The sequence below is a fragment of the Felis catus genome, chromosome B4, assembly GCF_018350175.1.
Source record: "Felis catus isolate Fca126 chromosome B4, F.catus_Fca126_mat1.0, whole genome shotgun sequence".
NCBI classification, from domain to species: domain Eukaryota; kingdom Metazoa; phylum Chordata; class Mammalia; order Carnivora; family Felidae; genus Felis; species Felis catus.
The window spans coordinates 25,039,275-25,059,690 of NC_058374.1; the positions used below are offsets into that span (position 1 = coordinate 25,039,275).

The following is a 20,416-nucleotide window of genomic DNA, read 5'->3' on the forward strand; positions in this document are numbered from 1 at the left end:
CTTATAGGACTCATTTTACTTTGCAATCTCTGCGTGTATTACTGTGTTTGGTACTAAAGTCGCTATCTTAGTTAAAGCCTGTCCCACTGTACTGTGTTCACCTGAGCCTGGCTGATGGTCCTCTGGGCCCATTCTTAGCTCCCATTTCTTTGGGGACATAAGCTGTGGTTCATCATAGCAAGTCCGTGAGAGGCAGGTACAGTAAACACATGTCCATCGCCTGGAAGCCTCTCCCTTCTCTTCATGAATCAAAATCCTTCTTATTCTTTAGTCCCAGATCAAAGCTTATACCCTCCATTAAATAGTTGGTTCTCTAGCCCATGCTGATTTTTCCCTTCTCTGAACTTTTACTGCATTTGATTTAATTTACATTTATTTTTTTTTATTTTTTTTAATCTTACTTTTGAGAGAGAGAAAGAAGACAGAGTCAGAGTGTGAGCAGGGGAGGGGCAGAGAGAGAGAGAGAGAGAGAGAGAGAGAGAGAGAGAAATACAGAATCTGAAGCAGGCTCCAGGCTCTGAGCTGTCAGCACAGAGCCTGATGTGGGGCTTGAACTCACAAACTGCAAGTTCATGACTTGAGCCGAAGTCGGACGATTAATCGACTGAGCTACCCAGGCACCCCTTACTACATTTAATTTAATTATGTCATCACCCAAGTTACCATTCTGAACATTTTATATTTTTAAGAAATTTTATCTCCCCAACTCAATTGTAAGCTCCTCACAGTCTGGCAAACTGTGTCTGAAACTTCCTCTGTGAACCTTTCACCTGTCTGGCCGAGTCAGGCTTACTGATCCCTGCTTCTCCCTGGCTGTCCTCTTATCTTCCTGCCCCTGATACACAGCTTTGTCTCCCCATCCCAGACACTCCCTTAACACCTGCTTCATTGGCTCCCACACTCCCTGTCTTTGCCCTCTCCCCTCCATCTTCCAAGCTGCTACCTGCCCCTATCCAGCTGTCACTGTATCCAGCTGTTACTGGCCCAGAGTCCCTGGGCCACCTGGTACTTTCCTGCTCATCCCTGGAGTCTGCTGGAGTCACAGGGGCAGGCGGCACTGCTCACCCTTGCCCTTAGGCCACTCAGATGGGCCAGGCATTGCTTGTGGCCCAGCTGCAGGACAGCCAGTTTTGGGACAATACAGTGTTAGCACCTTTTCCAGCTGAGTGCTGAATCTCTCAAGTGAAATGAGTACACTGAATACAACTGAGTCCACTGAAATCAAATCAGGGTTTTGTAAAAGAAATCCTGTTGACTTTTGTGCCATTGTGATGCCATATTGACACAGAGAAACTTTATTCCAGGAACTAGTCATATCTACAACCGAACTTAAGGAAATGTCTGAATACTACTTCGATGGTAAAGGAAAAGCCTTTCGACCAATTATTGTGGTGCTAATGGCCCGGGCGTGTAATATCCATCATAATAACTCCCGGTGAGTTACTGACTTTCACTCCTCTGGCGTTTTTTTTATATTTGCCAAATCTTCCTCCCCAAGCTTGCCACTTAGTTCCCTGTTGAGGAGGTAGCGTTTATCTAAGAATCCACTTTATGGTGAGTAGTTTCTGACTTTGAGTCACCAGAGTCCACTGGTATAGGCATCTTCCTTTTCCACACTTTAATGTCCTCAAAGAACAACTTCAGCTGCAAATACGCATTTTGAAAAGAATTTTAAAAGCCAGATTTGGTTTTCTCACTCCGAAGTGTAGAATAGCAGGGTGTATGCATGCATGTAATCATAATACACACAGAGCTACACCCACTGTGCTTCAAGTCTGGGTACCACACCCCCGAGAGCCTACCTTCCCATGACCTTTGGAAATCTGCCAAAGAAAAATCTTGAAAGAAGGCATTTTGACTGTTGGCCCTCAACTTTTGTGTTTTGAACATACATAAAATCGCTAAACATTGAAACCATGGTGTCAAAGGAAATCTTAAAAGGAAAAAGGATTGACTGTTACTGTAGGCAGCCATCTTTGCAGTTCCCTCATCCCCTCTACTCTTGTACCCAGTCAGTCATACTGTGTATATAGGATTGCATTCTGCTTTGTTTACTCCCAACTGTGTTTTCACTCTTTACCACGATGCTGGAGTGTCTTCATGGTTGTTATTTTTACATCGTGTGATGTACCAATGGAAATTCCAGTACACCATAGTGTACTCATCCATTTCCCTAGGGCTGGACATCTGTATGATATCCCCTCCTCCCAGTAGATCATACTTTGAGGAATGCCTCAAGAGGGTCAGGTGTTGCCTCTCAGCAGCTGCTCTCCTCAGCCTGTGTCGGCCTTTTGTTCCCCGGTGCTGGGCCTCCAGCTCCAGCACAATACACCACCTCAGAGTGCCTCCCACCCACCCTCAGAGACTCACCGAGTGCTCACAGTGCAGCTTCAACAGACAGAGCTCTCTGGCAGTGGGCCTTTCACTGTCCTGAGGTCCACTTCCACCTCACCGAGGAGGCAGAGCAGCAGAAATGAACCACATTTGAATACATCTCATGTGACCTAGAGCAGGGTTTCTTGGCCTGGACGTGACTGATGTTTTGGACCAAATAATTCTTTGTGTGGGGGCTGTCATGTGTATTATAGATGTTTAGCAGCATCCCTTGCCTCCCCCTGTGAGATGCCAGTTGCACCCCCTGCCAAGTTGATGAGCACCAAAAATGTCTCCAGACATTGCCAAATGTCCCCAGGGAGCAAAATCATCCCTGTCGAGAACCACTGGACTAGAGAGAGTGTGTGTTTATATTTTAATTCTCAGATTTATGCTATACAGTCTGTTACCCTCAGAGATGACATGGGAAGGAAAACATTCTGCATCACTCCAAATCCTCTCCAGCTCTCCCCATGGTTGCAAGTTTTTTCAGTTTCCCTTACTGAAACTATAAACCATTAGTTATAGAAAACCTGGGAGGATATAACACAACAAAGGCATTGCTAGTTTAAAAAGTTAAGGGGGCGCCTGGGTGGCGCAGTCGGTTAAGCGTCCGACTTCAGCCAGGTCACGATCTCGTGGTCCTTGAGTTCGAGCCCCGCGTCAGGCTCTGGGCTGATGGCTCGGAGCCTGGAGCCTGTTTCCGATTCTGTGTCTCCCTCTCTCTCTGCCCCTCCCCCGTTCATGCTCTGTCTCTCTCTGTCCCAAAAATAAATAAAAAACGTTGAAAAAAATTTAAAAAAAATAAATAAATAAAAAGTTAAGTTCGAGGGGCACCTGGCTGGCTCGGTCGGTAGAGCAGGTGACTCTTGATTTTAGGGCTGTGAGTTCGAGCACCACGTTGTGGGTAGTGTTGACTTAAGTAAAATAAAAAGTAAGTTCAACACTGCCCTCTCTGGGGTGTTCTAGCTGTGGCCTCATTCTCCCGTAAGCGATTGGAGCAGGGCTCACCAAAGACACAGTGCAGAGGCAGTGTCTGGCATTGGAGTGGGAGTCACAGTGGTGGCATGCATTCAAGTCGTATACCACAGTATCCAGCATCTTGAGAATATTTGCTTCATAAAAGCCCTTTTGAATCAGGCTCATCATTAGCTAAATATCCAGCTGTGCCTCTTACAGCAAACAGATGTGTGGGAGTCGGGAGCTTCTGGAGACCTGGGCCATTTCTGGCTCTGCTTGCTGAGAAAGACCTAGAACAACATTGACAAAAGGTAGCTGTAGATTCAGGGGCGGGAGCCACAGAGCTTCTTTGCAGCCAGCACTGCCAGAGACGTTCCCAAGCCCCAGTAGCACTAGAACCCATTCCAGTACTTCATCTGCTTGTTTGCCAGTGATGGGAGAATTGAGAGATCCCTGCTTTGTTGTTTGACAACCCAAGTTTAATGGCTTCTCTGTGGTTTATCAGATGTTATCTTCTTGTTTGTGAAATACGTATTACATAGGTAAGTAATAATCCTGGTGAGGGTTTTAGAAAACCGAATAGAGCAGATACCTAAGAAATAGCGAGGGGGAGGGATGCCTGGGTGGCTCAGTCTGTTAGGCCTCCAACTCTTGATTTTTGCTCAGGTCCTAATCATATGGTTTGTTGGATCGAGCCCCGAATCGGGCTCTGCGCTGACAGTGCAAAACCTGCTTGGGGTTCTCTCACTCTCGCTCTCTGCCCCTCCCCCGCTCATACATGCACTCTCTCTCTCTCAAAATAAATATTAAAAAAAAATAGCAATGGGGATTTTAATTGATCTTTCTTTTTCCTTTATTAAGCTTTTCAGCTGTCCATTAAATACTCTTTGCTAGATTACTGAGACTTCTTAACCTGAGGTCTGTGGGTGTTATGGGGGTCTGTGAGTCCTTAGAATTGTACACAAAATTTTTTGTGTATTTCTATTTTTCGGGGGAAGGGTCTCTGAAGCTTATAATACATTCTCAAAAGGTAATATGGTCCTGAAGAGCTTAAGTCTCAATCTTTACATTTCTTGCCTGTATCCTAATAACTACAGTATTTGGGCTGGTAAAGTAGGAGTGCACACAACAGGTGATTCAGACTGAAAGGTCCAGAAAACAGCTGGGGTGCTTCTGAAATGTGCCACCTAGATCCTTCTTATTGAAGAACTCTTGCTTCAGTGAAGGACTCCGTGCTGACCAGGTCTCCTTGGCAGAGAACATTCAATTCTCAGCCTCTTCAAGAATATGTTAGCTGCAGAAAATCCTCTTGCTGGAGGCCATGAACTTCTCAAGCCAGCCCACATTCAGGGATTGAAGGAGGTGAGGGGCCATTGTGGCTCCAGAGCACGCTATGGATGGGCCTGCACTGCAGAAACTTCTCGCTCTACCCGGGCCTGTTTCCTCCTCTCCCCCTCCCAGCTGTTGACACCCAGGGCACTCCTGGATAGACAGGCATCCTGTATTCTAAACTTCAGAGTCTGCTTCCCAGAGAACCCAACCTGCCACAGAGCTCAGCAGACTAACTGTAGGTCAGGACTTACTTTATTAAAGAAATTAGATCAAAAATGATTTCTGTAAAATCTCTCCACTCGCTGAATGCTGCAGCACAACTGTGGTGTCTCATCTTTCTCAAGCCAAACCCTCTGCTCGGCTGCCTCATTGAAGGGATCTATTCTTGTCATTGATCTTGGCACCATCCGTTCCTGTGTGGAAGTCTTCTGGTACTGGAAGTGGCTATTGCTGCTAGTGATTGGGGTGACAGGACTGCCCACGTTATATTGGCCATGTGTGTATCTGCCTGGGGCATGTGTGTATCTGTCTTGATTGTGCAGATTGGTCACTCAAACAACTGAGTCATCCAGGCACCCCAGTTCACTTTCATTTTTAATAGGGTTTTAAAGATACTGATTAGCGTGTAGATGTCTGTTGGCTTAAGGAGATAACTGCAAGTTGTGGCATCGTATTGTGAAAAATTTGTAGTTGTACTTGCTGGTTGTTCAGATTCCGAATCGGGGTTCGATTTAGTCTTTACAAAACAGTCTTTACAAAATACTGTCTCTTCAGCTTAAAAAAAAAAATACCAATTGTTTAAAGGTTTGTGTCCGTATTGTGTGTCATCTAGCCAGCTTTCAATTATATATGGTAGGGAATTTCTGACATTTAAAAATACTGCTTTAAAAAGATAAATATATGGAAGCAGCAGCACATGAGGTGCTCAGAAGTATTGAAAATGTTCAGTTATAAAATGGACTGTTAACAAGAATTAATAAAAAGCAACAAATTTTTTTAATGTTTATTATTATTGAGAGAGAGAGAGAGAGCATGTGCATGTGCCAGTGGGGAAGAGGTAGGGGCAGAGAGAAGAGGACAGAGGATCCCAAGTGGGCTCTGTGCTGACAGCAGCAAACCCGGTGTGGGGCTCAAACTCACTGAACCATGAGATCATGACCTGAGCCAAAGTCAGATGCTCAACCAACTGAAGCACCAAGGCATCCCGTTACAGAATTTTTTTTTTTTTTTAAAGGATCTTAAGGGGCCCCTGGGTGGCTCAGTCGGTTGAGCATCTGACTCTTGATTTCAGCTCAAATCATGATCCCAGGGTCGTGGGATTCGGCCCGGCATCAGGCTCCTTGCTGAGCGTGAAGCCTGCTTAAGATTCTCTCTCTCCCTCTGTCCCTCTTCCCCCGCTCTCTCTACAATTAAAAAAAAAAAAAAGATAAAAACGATCTTAGAGTCTATAATAAAGGACACCTACTGAGATGGAGAAGATTTTGATAACCAGACGGTCATCCATTTCGTTGGTTAGGTCAAGCTCAAGTATAGGGAGAACATTAGTGAGAGCAAGAGGCCTATAGGGCTTTTAAACACATGTGCACCCTCTTCTGGCACCTACTACACCAGGATGATTTCATCACTGAAGGAATCAACTATGCTTGGATTCGCTGTGCCCAGTCTGAAAAAAACCAAGTGCTGAGTAAATTCAGTAGCACCCAGAATCTGTTGCCTAGATAAGTTGTTGGTCTAAGACATCATCATGGTGGGTTGCTCCAAAGATCCCGAAACTTCTGCAGTGCTTCTTCGGTGGCAAGAAAATAAACAGCATGAACCCTGCATCGTCTGTGATGCAGCTTTGCAGGCATCTGTTCTCTCTGGAGGTAAATATCAGGAGCAGCTGCTCTTGGATGTCAATTCTGTTCTCTTGATGTCAGAACTACTGACTTCATGACTCCTGATCAAGCTTAAAACTGTGTTCTCAACCAAGAGAAATAGACTCCACTGAGTCTGGTGTGCTTGTTTGGGTTTATGAAGGTGGATAGCCAGTGACCTCCTAATTCAGGTATCCCTCCTGCACTCTGCTGTTCTTTAGATGGAAAGTACCTTTGGTGTTCATGCCAATAGCATCCTCAACATGCCTGTAAGGAATACAGGAAAAGGAAACAAGATTGCAGAGGCCAGAGACAGAGGCCAGGAAACAGAAAGATGACACCAAGCATGAAAAGCAGAGAGTGAGAGATGGTCAGAAACCCTGCGGTCCTGCTCATTCTACCTGAATGTCTCTGTGGAAGATGAGACACTTCAGTGTAGGATCACTTATGAGGACAAAAGGAGATTTTAGACAGGTGCAGTGAAAGGTAATTTGAAGAATTTGATCCCTGACAAGGAAATGTTTGAGCACCAGCAAAAGAGGCTAGTGAAAGTAAGAAACCATTAGGCTGGGGGTGCCTGGGTGGCCTAGTTAGTTAAGCTTCTGACTTCTGCTCAGGTCATGATTTCACGATTTGCGGGTTCAAGCCCCGTCACAGGCTCTGTGCTGACAGCTCAGAGCCTGGAGCCTGTTTCAGATTCTGGGTCTCCCTCTCTCTATGCCCCTCTCCTGCTCGTGCTCTGTCTCTCTGTCCCTCAAAAATAAAATAAACATTAAAAAATTTTTTTAATAAAAAATAAACTGTTAGGCTGAAAAATGGCCGCACCGAAGGTATACACATCCTCATCCTTGGAGCCTGTGTTACGTCATGTAGCAAGAAAGGGTCTTTGCAGAAGGGATTTAGTTAAGAATCTTGAAATGGGGACATTATCCAGGATTATCTGGTGAGTCTTACGTGCAGTCACGTGTCTCCCTATAAGAGGAAAGCAGAGGGAGGTTGATGCACACAGAAGAGAGGGTCGTGTGAAGGTAGAGCAGAGAGATTTTGAAGATTGAAGTCCCAGGGCCATAAGCCAAAGTCTGCAGACAGCTGCCCGTGGCTGGAAGGGGTGGGGGGGGGGGTGCTCCGTGGAACTGTGTTCTGGCCTCCAGTACTATGAGAGAGTTTCTGTTGATTTAAACCACCAAGTTTGGGGGTGCCTAGCTGACTCGGTTAAGTGTCCTCCTCTTGGTTTCGGCTCAGGTCATGATTTCACAGTTCGTGAGTTCCAGCCCCGCATCTGGCTCTGTGCTGGCAGTGCAGAGCCTGCTTGGGATTCTCTCTCGCGCTCTCTGCCCCTCCCGTGCGCACTCTCTCTCTTAAAATAAATAAACTTAAAAAAAAAAAAAAAAACCACACCCAAGTTTGTGGTAATGTGTCACAGCAGCCACAGGAAACTAACACAGGCCCCATCATTACATCATGTCACATCAGCTCAGGGAGGGGCCCAGATGGGCTTCCCTCTCCTTCTGGAGGTGCCTCTTCTGCGTCCACCAGTTCTGACACGAGCAGACCAGAGGTAAAGCAGGACACATCCCACAGTCTTCATAGGCAAAGGACTCCAGCTTATAGCAAGTCAGTTCAGTGACAGAGAAAGAGAAAATCTTACCTGAGTCTATATGGATATACTGTTCAGCATGCTGAAAACTTGAATATGTGTGTTTTCATCAGGTAACTAGGAAATGCAGTTTGCCTCCTGAAGAATTTGATAGCAAAGGCCTCTGCTTGCATTTTAAGTAGTGAGTTTTGTCAGACCAAACTAAAAAAGCATCCAGTCATGTCCTTTCAAATTCATAATGATGCAGAGTATAAGAGGGAAGAGAGGTCATCCTCCGTGATTTTGCATGTGAGCCGGTGAGCCATTCTGCTCTCTGAAGGGACTTGAGGAGTCATTAGCTGCCCCCTGTCCCCCTGCCCCCCTGCCAAGTTCCAGGTCATGTTTAGGAGAGTGGCCTCTTGTTTCAGAGGCAGTGCAGCAGTGGGCCAGCAAAGGCCGAGTTTTTACCAAAAACAAAACCCTTTCTCTAGGAAAGCTTCCATTTGTGGCTTGTGGTAAATCAAATGAATACCTGATAGAACAGCATTTTTCAAACTTTGCGCATCAGAATCTCCTGACATGCTTTTTCCAAATACAGATTCCTGAGCCCCATTGTCAGATTTTGACTCCTCAGTCTGCATTTTCAAGAGTGTGGATTCTGACATGGTGGACAAGGGTTATATATTTAAGAAACACTAAGCTTGTCAGAGTTCTAACAAGCAAAGGGAAACACTTACTTTTAGAATTGTTAGACAAAAAGAACATTTTATAATAGAAATAGAGCCTTCTGTATAAAATACCACTTGAGAGTTCTGGTTTTTATACAGCTTCTGTAGAGTTGGGAGTAGAAACTTCTGTATATCTGCTTTTAAAGTGGAATCACATTTACTATTTAAATTTGCTACCCTCATTCATTCTGAACCAAAGTAATCAATTGACAAGGTTTGAATTTCTGTTTAGAGACAATTTTCCCACACTGAGGGTTTACTTATAATTTGTTTAAGATTTCACATTATGTATTAGTGTGAATAGGAAAAAGCCATTTTATTTAAATCACATGTAAACTGAGTCAAGCGTACATGGGGGTGGGGCGTGTCATTTTATGACTCCATCTATTTTTGTCTGCACTTGAACTATTCCATTATAAAAAATGTTGCTTTAAATCTAATGAAGGGGAAAAAAACAAATATCCCAACGGGCTTGCTGAATCATCGCATACTCCGCCATGTGTGAAGTATGGGAGACACAGCCAACTTTCAGACCAAGGGGCTCCTTTTCTCAGGCTGTCTTGCCAGTCTGGCTTTTCTCAGCACCTCTCCCAGAAGGCAGGAGAATGTGTCAGCTGTCATGGTAAGAAGTGGAAATGGTGCCCAGCTTTCTGAAGGCATGACTCAGTTTGGCACTTTGGAGCTTTCATCTTACAGATAGTGTGAGAGTTTTCTGTAATCTGTAAATTTTGGTTCCAGCCATTATGCTGTGCTATGGACAGGCAGTGGCAGTATTTTCTGGATATAAGCTGGCACACATTAAAACTTAGTTGTGTAGGAAAAAGGACATCAAATACAATTAGAAAACATCTCAGGGGTACCTGAGGGTGGCTGTTGTTTATGTGTCTGACTCTTGATTTCAAGCTTCAGGCTCTGCACTCAGAGTGCAGAGCCTGCTTGGGATTCTCTGTCTCCCTCTCTCTGCCCCTCCCCTGCTTGCTCACTGTCCCAAAAATAAATAAACGTTTTTTTTAAAAAAGCATCTGAAATAATGTCTATTCTGCATATGGGCTGTGTCACAATACCAGACAACGTTCTAACAAAGAATCCTGATTACAGTCAGTAATTTAGCCACGTAAAATGGCCTTTCTGTATACATGTAGTCGTTGACATTTCAAAATATTTTAAGACACCTTTGTCTTTAATATCTTGAAATTACAAAACTCCAGTGTGTCAGTGAGCACTGCCATTTCATCACAACTCCCCAGCAGGAACACCTCTGTCTGCCGACAGAGTTTGTGATAATGGAGGCGGTGCCCAGCTTAGGAAAGCATGAGGAAGGCTAGAGGCCCTCGCAGTTGTTTTTCAAGGTAAGTTCTGCTACCAACTAGTAGGAAGTGTGTATTAGACCAAAATGCCGTGGTGAAAATATCTGAAAGATGGCCTTTATACAAAACACCTGTGAATGTCTACCTCTTTTCCTGTGCATTTGAACTCAAGGTAGGGTCTGGTACATTCACCTAAAAGATATTTAAGGTCCAAGCCTCCTATCGTAGGGCCTGTGAGCAGTGTCTCATCAAGGGTTTCACAACAAGCTCTTTGAAGCCATTGGAACCTTCGTTTTCTCATTTACGGTCCTGTTGTTAGAACCGGTCTCCACCCCGTGTTGCTTTACTTCTCCCGCCTTGAAAGACCATGGTGTGATCTGGAAGTATTTAGAACTGTTACGATTGTGGCAGGTTAATAAATAATGTGCTGCACTTGGCAATTGATTTCTGGGCTAAAAGCAGTTGGAAGGGTCTGAGGTTTAATTCTGAAATCTTAGCTGAGAGTTGCCGGCAAAGCACCCTATTTTAAAATTATATTTAAAGCAAGATCAGAAGGTACTCTTCAGGCTGACTTAGTGTCTGTAGTTAAATACCCGCATCTTTAATGTACTTGGGCCTCATTTTCCATAGCTTTCTGCTAAATGTGAGGCTCTAGAATAGGCACTATCTTTTGCAGATGTTCAGCCTAGATTATTTTTTTTAAAGAAAAAGTTCTGTTTCAACATCCTTCTCTCTTTTCCCCCCCGAAGAGATAACATGATGACATTTTGAAAAGTAAGAAGCTATTGAATAAGTGAAACATTTCGTTACCATGCGTTTAAGTCAGGCATATGTTTTCGGTTTCAGATAATTCAGTTGGTTATTTCCCGAATTTGATTTTCTCAAAATTCAGCTTTTAAAAATTCCCATAGATGATGATTGTGATAATGATGATGATTAAAAAGGGGCACATTCCCTTTGAACTCTAAAACTCAGAGCCATGTATCTTCTTGACAATGCTTATCCTGTATATTGTGTTAAAGCTGGGAAAGAAAAGTTTCCATTTCTAATGCCAGGGTGAAGTATGAATTGGAAGACCGTTTCGACAAAAATTCTATCTGGGTGCTTGAGGTCTTCTTCCTAAACATTTCATTTAACACAATATTAAAAGCTTTAAACATACTGATCGTTGGTTCTTTAGAATACTTTTTCAGAGTGCTTCTTAACCTGTCTCCCCTCCCCCCCCAAGCCCCAAAATCTCCTTATAAGTTACTAATCACAATTGACGAGCTTCCCCAGACGCCCAAGACCACGATTCCAGGGCCTACAGCTGATTCTTCAGCCTCATGGCCAGACTTCTGAGATGTTTAAACTTTTTTGTTGTTAATCATACAAATTCTACTTCTGAATGTGCTGTCTATAAAGTATAGCCTCGGCAGGGTAGCTCACACATTTTTAAAATGTTCTCCAAATGGTAGAAATGGCTTTGTAGGGAAGCCAAAGTGTTTATACAGTTTCTCTTAGAGAAATAAAGTTCTTTATCCTAGATCGGATGTCCAGTTTTCACAAGATGATTGCTGAGAAGGTTGTAGGCAGCGGCTCTGTTAAAAAGCATTGCTTTCTGTTAATTAGAGACGTGCAAGCAGACCAGCGCTCCATAGCCTTAATTGCAGAAATGATCCACACTGCTAGTCTGGTACACGACGATGTCATCGACGATGCAAGTTCTCGGAGAGGAAAACACACGGTTAATAAGATCTGGGGTGAAAAGAAGGTACGGTGTTTTAGTTTCCTTTCAATCTTCTTACCCAACCACACACTCTTTGGGTTGCATTTATTTTTTAGATTTGTCCCATTAAAAAGTAAAGTATGCTTCCTCACGTGCGGCCTTCCAAATTTCAAAATAGAATTCATGTCTGTGTACGGACATTTGCTAATAGAGAAAACCATAGAAAGCTGAACTTAATATTTCTGGTTATTCATAGTTTTACATAGAATTCCTTTTGGTTATTGACAAAGAGATTTTTGTTGTTATCCAAAAAGCATGTTTCATGAGGACTCATACATTTTACTTCTGGGCTCAGAGTACCCAGATTCAGTTTGATTCTTTATCTATTGACTGCCATGTACAAGAGTGTCATGACAAGTGACTAAGTAAAGCTAAAATATATGTGTGTGAATATTATATTGTTTTAAATATAGGTACGTAGAAAGATATATACACACACTGTGAAAATTCTACCTTTTGTTGGGGCTGTATAATTGAGTTTGGTTCATACATGTATATTTTAAAGCATATTTCCATAGTATTTTATCAGCATCTCTTGAAGGGGTATATAAGATGGGGACTTCTGCTTAAAGGTGTTTAAATCATGTTTGAAGAATGGGAATGAAGCTGCACAAATGAACATGAAGACGTATAGGCCTTTCGTGTGATGCGGGCAGCCCCCTCCACACGCACCTCCCGTGGCCGCCCTGCCTGTTTGAAGCACACATAAAACATTAGTGTGAACGAGGTTTCCCTTGGCTCACCTTCCCCTCCCTCACACATTTATTTTTCTTCCCCTCACATATTTGTAGTACCTGGTTACCTCCTATTTTCTAATTGCCCTATGAAAAAGAAGAAATATATATTAATTGTTATCTTCACATGCTGGTTTTGCTTTCTTGTATATGACTTTGCTGTGTAATCGGTCCTGAGATCTCATTTATAAATCTTTTATTTCAAATTTTAAATTGAAAGGTCTTGTGTCCTATGGGCAGAATTCCATACATCAGAATGTTGTTTTTAAAAAAAAGGGGATGGGGGGGAGTGCAGTTTCATTTTGGAGAGGTCATGGGTACATTTATGACATGTCCCTGAGTCAACTGTTCTCAGGGCCTGTCCCTAAAGCCTTAGTTAAGAGAACAAATCCTGGGGGCACCTGGGTGTTTCAGTAGGTTACACATCTGACTTTGGCTCACGTCATGATCTCACGGCTTGTGAGTTCGAGCCCCACGTCGGGCTCTGTGCTGACAGCTCGGAGCCTGGAGCCTGCTTCAGATTCTGTGTCTCCCTCTCCCTCTCCCCTTCTCCCATTCGTGCTCAGTGTCTCTCTCTCTCAAAAATAAACATAAAAATTTAAAAAAAACACCACCAACAACAACAAATTCGGGCCTTCTCCCTGCCTAGTTAGTCCCCGCTGTGATCATCTCTGCTGTTGGGGGCCTCTTTCAGCCTGTGACTGGTCTGCCTTACACAGGCCTGCCTGCAAGCCTCCTCCCCTTTACCGCCTCTTAGCCAAAAGTACTGTGTGTCCATTGGAAGTCCATTCACACAGCACCTGCTCCAGGAGCCCACAGTACCCTGCCTGGGTTCCAGCCCTTCTTTCCTTTAACCCCTTAGCCAGCATTCCCCAGTGCCCAGTCTGGAGACTTTACTTTCACAGGCTGGAACCTTCTGGCCTCTGGGATCCCCAGGGCCAGGAGAGGAAAGACGTAAAAGCCTAGAGATCCTGAGCCCTCCAGCTGCAAATGATGTACGGGTGGCCGAGGGATACACATATATGTGCACGTATATGTCATAATGTATATGATGACTTCGTTAATGTATATGTGTATGTTGAGATCCCTTGTACAGTATGTTCTATAAAATGATAAATAGGTAAACATACTGAACATAATTTTAGGTACCAGAGAAAAGACAATAAAAACTTAAAATGTGGTTATGTTGAAAATTCTATGAATTAAAATGTCTATGAGATCAACCATTTATAACTATAACATAAAATGTAGGCATATTTTTAAATATGAAAATGAGTATGTTTAATTACAGCCTGTAATTCAGTTATATATAATTTTTAATAAGCTACAAATACAGTATGGGCATCTACCCCCACTCTAAAGAAGATTGGAAAAAATATTGATTATCTAGTGTTCACTACAAAAAATTTTATCTAAGAATGAGGAGCAGTGTAATACAGTGCAAAGAGCATTGAACTTGGAGCCAGGATTCCCTGGTTTGGTTTTCATTGAGAAAAATGCCAGGCGCCAAGTGCTGGCTGAGATCATTCCCAGCCCGTGCCCTCAAGGAGTTGGTAGATAGGGAATCAGTAGTTGAAGAAAAGTGAGAAGACTGCAGTATGCACGGGGTGCTGTTCTCATGCAGATCCAAGTGGACTTCCTAGAAGTGTCCTCTGTGTTAATTGTGCAGAGGAGTCAGCTCAGTGAAGAAGGGGAAGGACTTTCTGAGTAGAAGAAATGATAGGTGCACAGACACAACAGCACGGTGTGAGCAAAGAGCAAGTGTCCAGCACGGCCAGTCTGAGGGCAACTGTACCCTGGTGGGGCCCAGGGATGAAGCGAGAGAGTTTGACCCTGTCCATCTCCACGCATCCACTTCCTCAGCTCTGATTGGAGAGACTGGGTAACCTCTGGGAACTGATCCCATTCCCACTATGTGCCGAATCTGTAACTGACGATTGTAGAGTCCTACTGAGGAAGAGGTAGGGGAAGACTCACGGCCAAGATGAACCCTCCCTCCCTTTCTGTATTTATCTTCTGAGGAGCCAGCTTCATTGTTGGCTCCACTGCTCCGATCCTTTTCTCTGAGTTGTTTTCTTTTTTCTTTTCTAGGCTGTTCTCGCTGGTGATCTAATTCTTTCTGCCGCATCTATAGCTCTGGCACGGATCGGAAATACAACTGTCGTATCTATTTTAACCCAAGTTATTGAAGATTTGGTGCGTGGTAGGTTAATTCTGACGCTGCTGCTTTTTTAATTCAGTCTCAGTAGAGTTATCCAGGCAATCAAACCGTATCGCAAATTACCCCTTTCTTTCTTTATAGGCGAGTTTCTTCAGCTAGGGTCAAAAGAAAATGAGAACGAGAGATTCGCACACTACCTTGAAAAGACCTTCAAGAAGACTGCCAGTCTGATAGCCAACAGTTGTAAAGCAGTATGTACGTTCTGTCTTTGTTCACGTTTAAAAAAAAATGCCTCATAGCTCTTTCTTGAGAGCTAATTTTCCTGGGAAACATTTCACTGAAGAACCTTAAAATAGTAACCAGAATCCCAAGAGGTCATTGAGAGAATTACATCCCCAAACAGTGGGATCTTCTGCTGTGGGTTTCATGTTCACTGTCTTCTTTTGCTGTGCACGCATTCACTCTTCATCCTTCCCCGCCAAGAACAGAATCAGAATAAGCTATCTTCACCCAGTTTACGCTCCAGACTGTTTAACATGTTGAAAAACTTGTCGTGATTAGTGGAATAATGTCTTTCATGGTTGTTGTCCCATATACCATTTCTGACATATTAGCCTTAAAAAGTTACAAAGTGCTATGTTTGGTTGGGGGCGGGTGTGCAGAGGAAGAGAGAGAGAATCTCAAGCAGGCTCCTAGCTCGAAGCCCGACGCAGCGTTCGGTCTCATGACCCTGGAATCGTGACCTGAGCGAAAATCAAGAATTGGGCACTTCTGCCCAAGAAAAAATACCTGTTAGGTTGTCCTAGTTTTCTTTGTTCTTTATTAGGAGTAGTAGATCCTCCAATCTTTGGGGAATAAACTATAAACAAGCTATTTTTCTTTGGGCTGTAAATCGAGTGTGCACCATAACTTTTCTCTCCTTTGATTTCCCTCCCTGGCCTTCCCTCTGGTCTTCTTGTTTTTATGTTTTATTTTTCCCATTCTGAGAGGCATGGGTCCAGCTTTTCATTGGCTTGGATTTACTGCCACTTTTATTTTTATTTATTTTTATTTTTTAATTTACATCCAAGTTAGCATATGTACAACAATAATGATTTCAGGAGTAGATTCCAGTGATTCGTCCCCAACAAGTGTCTTCCTTAATACCTTACCCATTTAACCCATCCCCCCCCCCCCACAATCCCTCCAGCAACCTTGAGTTTGTTCTCTGTATTTAAAAGTTTCTTATGTTTTTCCCCCTCCCAGTTTTTATTTTAGTTTTGCTTCCCTTCCCTTATGTTGATCTGTTTTGCATCTTAAATTCCTCATGTGAGTAAAGTCATATATTTGTCTTTCTCTGACTAATTTCGCTTAGCATAATACCTCCAGTTCTATCCACGTAGTTGCAAATGGCAAGATTTCATTTCTTTTTCATCGCTGAGTAGTATTCCACTGTATGTATGTATGTATGTATGTATGTATGTATGTATGTCACATCTTCTTTATCCATTCATCCATCAGTGGACATTTGGGCTCTCTCCATACTTTGGCTATTATCGATATCACTGCTATAAACATCAGGGTGCATGTGCCCCTTTGAATCAGCACACCTGTATCCCTTGGGTAAATGCCTAGTAGTGCAATTGCTGGCTTGTAGGGTAGTTCTATTTTTAATTTTTTGAGGAACCTCCATACTGTTTTCCAGAGTGGCTACACCAGTTTGCCTTTCCAGCAGCAGTGCAAAAGGGTTCCTCCTCTCTGCATCCTTGCCAACATCTTTTGTTGCCTATTTATTTTTAGCCATTCTGACAGGTGTGAGGTGGTATCTCATTGTGGTTTTAATTTGCATTTCCCTGATGATGAGTTATGTTGGGCATTTTTTCATGTGTCTGTTTTCCATCTGGATGTCTTCTTTGGAGAAGTAGCTATCCATATCTTTTGCCCTTTTCTTCACTGGATTATTTGTTTTTTGGGTGTTGAGTTTGACAAGTTCTTTATAGATTTTGGATACTAACCCTTTATCTGATATGTCATTTGCAAATATCTTCTCCTATTCCGTTGATTGCCTTTTAGTTTTGCTGATTGTTTCCTTCTCTGTGCAGAAGCTTTTTATTTTGATGAGGTCCCAGTAGTTAGTTTTTGCTTTTGTTTCCCTTGCTTCCAGAGACCATGTTGAGTAAGAAGTTGCTGCGGGTAAGGTCAAAGAGGTTTTTGCCTGCTTTCTCCTCGAGGATTTTGATGGCTTCCTGTCTTATGTTTAGGTCTTTCACCCATTTAGAGTTTATTTTTGTGTATGGTGTAAGAAAGTGGTCCAGGTTCATTCTTCTGCATGTCGCTGTCCAGTTTTCCCAGCACCATTTGCTGAAGAGCACTCTTCTTTTTTTTAAAGCTAGTATTCTTGGGGCACCTGGGTGGCTCAGGCAATTGAGCATCCAAGTGCGACTCAGGACATGGTCTCACAGTTCATGAGTTCAAGCCCTGCATTGGGCCTTGCTGCTGTCAGCGCAGAACCCACTTCAGATCCTCTGTCCTCCCCCTCTCTGTCCCTCCCCTGCTCACACTCTCTCAAAAAAAAAGTCAGTATTGTCCTTATACAACATGTGGTATTTGGTTTTAGCCCCTAAATGAGAGCCAGTTCTCTTCATAGGATTACTCATCTAACCATACCTCCACGTAACCAATGTGGCAGAGATGAAACCTGGCAAGTAGGTTGCGATCAAAGCAGCAACAGAGGGAGACCTTCAGGGGACAGATGGACATTGCTGCCATGATGCTCTCTCAACATTCCTGCAGTTAAAGAGCACTTTTCCTCAGGTCTCTTCAGTGAAAAAGGCCCCTTGCCAATAGTGTCTCCATTCTGAAAAGCGTCAAGAAATGGATAATTGTGAATCCTAAAAGAATGCAGACATTTTCTTCCTAAAAACACAAAATTGAAACACTAAGAAATGTGAATTATGTAGAACATGCTGGCCATGACTTCAGCCATTTTTGTCTTTAGTGAAAGGGCCAATATTTTTTGCAAAGAATTGCCTGTGTGGTTCTTTAAAAAGAGAGATGGCTGGGGCATCTGGGTGGCTCAGTTGGTGAGCATCTGGCTCTTGATTTCAGCTCAGGTCATGATCTCACAGTTTGTGAGTTTGAGCCCTGCATCAGGCTCTGCGCTGGCAGCATGGAGCCTGCTTAGGATTCTCTCTCTCTGACCCTCCCCAGCTCATGCACTCTCTCACTTTCTCAAATGAATAAATAACATTTTTTTTAAATAAAAAGAGAGTTGGCTGAAAATATGGTAGACATTAGAATGCCAAATAAAAGAATCACTCATTTTAAAAGGGTGCCATAAAGTTGCTACATAAACCCTTCATTGATCATCATACCTTTGATGGTCAAAATCTCCATGAAGATGGAGAGCCAACTTCATAAGGCACACTAGGGCGTTAAGTGAAGCTTGCAGATGATCAAACCCTACGAAGGGCCAAGGACATGGACCCAAGGCACCAAGGAAAGCCTTGATCATGGTGTGGTCACAATGCTCTGCTTAGGAAGCCAGAGACGTTATAGCACACATATTCATTATAAATTGCACTTCGTTCTTCACAGATTAGCAAGTAAACAGTGGACATGTGTATTAACATGGCTCGACCCTTTTTTAAAATGAAATGCTTCGTGCTGTCCACTAGGAGGCATTCCGGCATCATCCCACAACTACTCACTTTTTATATGATTTATTCCTATACTCCAGAGCTGTTAGAATAATAAGGCAAAATCATAGTGTGAGCGCTCTAAATAAAAGGTTCTATATTTAAGTGCCTATGGGTAGAAATATTCCAGGGGTGTTGCATATTCAAAATGGCTATTTTTATGTACTCCTGGTATTTAAAATGCAAAGACATTTGGGCTCCAAAAGTTCATGCAAAGCAAACCAGAAGTGCCAAAAAGAGGAAATACAGAGAATTTAAACATCAGAATTATTGTGGAATAATTAATAGAATCCTAAGATGTTATGGGAATTTGAAGGAAATTTAGCAGCTTATAGTTTATCCTGTTAACTTTAATCACTCATTGTTTTTTTTTAGTAGAAATAGTATAAAAACTAAGAGAGGGTTGTCTAAGATTGGTGTGTTTTGTTTTGTTTTGTTTTGTTTTGTTTTGTTTTGTTTTGTTTTGTTTTGTTTTAAATAAGGATTATATTTTCCTTTCTTCCTTTCCTCTCTTGTCCTGTCCTGTCTTTCTATGTCTGTCTTTCTAGTAGACTCCACGCTTAATGTGGGGCTTGAACTCATGATCAAGGGTCATGATCTAGGCTTTGACCCCTAGATCAAGAGTCCCATGCTCCATTGACTGAACCAGCCAGGACCCCCCTCTAGGATTATTTTATGACACTGATTGATAGGAAAATGGAAGTAATATTTTTAAATGAAAGGTTACTTATTCGTGCCCTAGTCATATAGAATACACTCGAGCTTACCAGTGGAGGCCATGATTTGTTCCCCAGAAAAATCTCACGGGAATGAGATCTGAGAGGTCCAGTGGCCCGTCCAGTGTTATTCAGTCAGACATGGCTGAGCTGGGATTAGAACTCAGAACTGGGTATGATAATCCTGCATTCGTTTGTTTTTCTTTTCTTTTCTTTTCTTTTTTTCCAAATTTGTATACTCTCCAGTGCTGCATGAGGCCTGGAATCAATGGGCTGTCTTCCTGTTACTTTATTTCCAAAGCCACAGTATGCTACCACAGGATTCTGTTTTGTGGGTTGTATTTGCAGAACAGTGTCTTTTGGTACAAATTCTTGTCTAATCTACACATAGACCTTATTCCTATTTTGCCAGCTGTCATAATATTGTAATAAGGAAAGGGGAGGGGCACCTGGGTGGCTCAGTCGGTTAAGCCTCCGACTTCGGCTCAGGTCATGATCTCACAGTTCGTGAGTTTGAGCCCCGCGTCGGGCTCTGTGCTGACAGCTGAGAGTGGAGCCTGCTTCAGATTCTGTGTCTCCCTCTCTCTGCCCCTCTCCCATGTGTGCTCTGTCTGTGTCTCTCAAAAATGAATAAATGTAAAAAAAAAAAAAATTATTAAAAAAAAGGGGAAAACTTTTTCTGGTCCAGGATCCAGTCCAGGATCTCTTGTTGCATTTAACTGTCATAAGTCTTTGATGTCTCAGTGTGCAACAAGTTCCTCAGTCCATCTTTGCTCTTATATTACCTTGATTTTTTTTTAAGTTTATTTATTTATTTTGAGAGGGAGAGAGAGAAAGAGATAGCTCAAGTGAGCATACTCAGGGGAGGGGCAGAGAGAGGGGGAGAGAATCTCAAGCAGGCTGCACTGTGTCAGCCTAGAGGCCGACACAGTGCTCAGTCTCATAAACCGCAAGATCATGACCTAAGCTGAGACCAAGAGTTGGACACTTAACTGAGCCACCGAGACGCCCCCATTACCTTGATTTTTTAATGTGTCATTGAGCCTTTCAAGTTGGATCTGTCTGCTGCTTTGCAAACTTAGATACCGGTTATGCATTTTGCACAGGAAAACAACAAAAAGGATGCCACCTGCTCAGTTCGTCACGTCAGGGGCCACATGACGCCCTTTTGTGCTGTTACTGGTGATGTTCACTTTGATCACTTGATTGCAGTAGTAACTGCCAGGTT

The 20,416-nt window shown here is 43.0% G+C and overlaps 1 protein-coding gene across 8 annotated transcripts in view; it reads left to right on the forward strand.

Moving 5' to 3' along the window:
• Positions 1–20,416, forward strand: part of PDSS1 (decaprenyl diphosphate synthase subunit 1) — a 42,390-nt gene that overhangs the window by 6,496 nt on the left and 15,478 nt on the right. For 5 of the 8 annotated variants that reach the window (XM_023256463.2, XM_023256462.2, XR_002743687.2 and 2 more), the window contains exons 4-7: positions 1,305–1,435; positions 11,744–11,885; positions 14,726–14,837; positions 14,937–15,046. In XM_023256463.2, the coding sequence (XP_023112231.1) occupies positions 1,305–1,435; positions 11,744–11,885; positions 14,726–14,837; positions 14,937–15,046 (495 nt within the window). Of the gene's footprint in view, positions 1–1,304; positions 1,436–9,904; positions 10,175–11,743; positions 11,886–14,725; positions 14,838–14,936; positions 15,051–20,416 lie in introns of those variants that run through there. The other 3 variants (XR_002743689.2, XM_019834092.3, XM_045061035.1) reach the window with 3 other exon arrangements.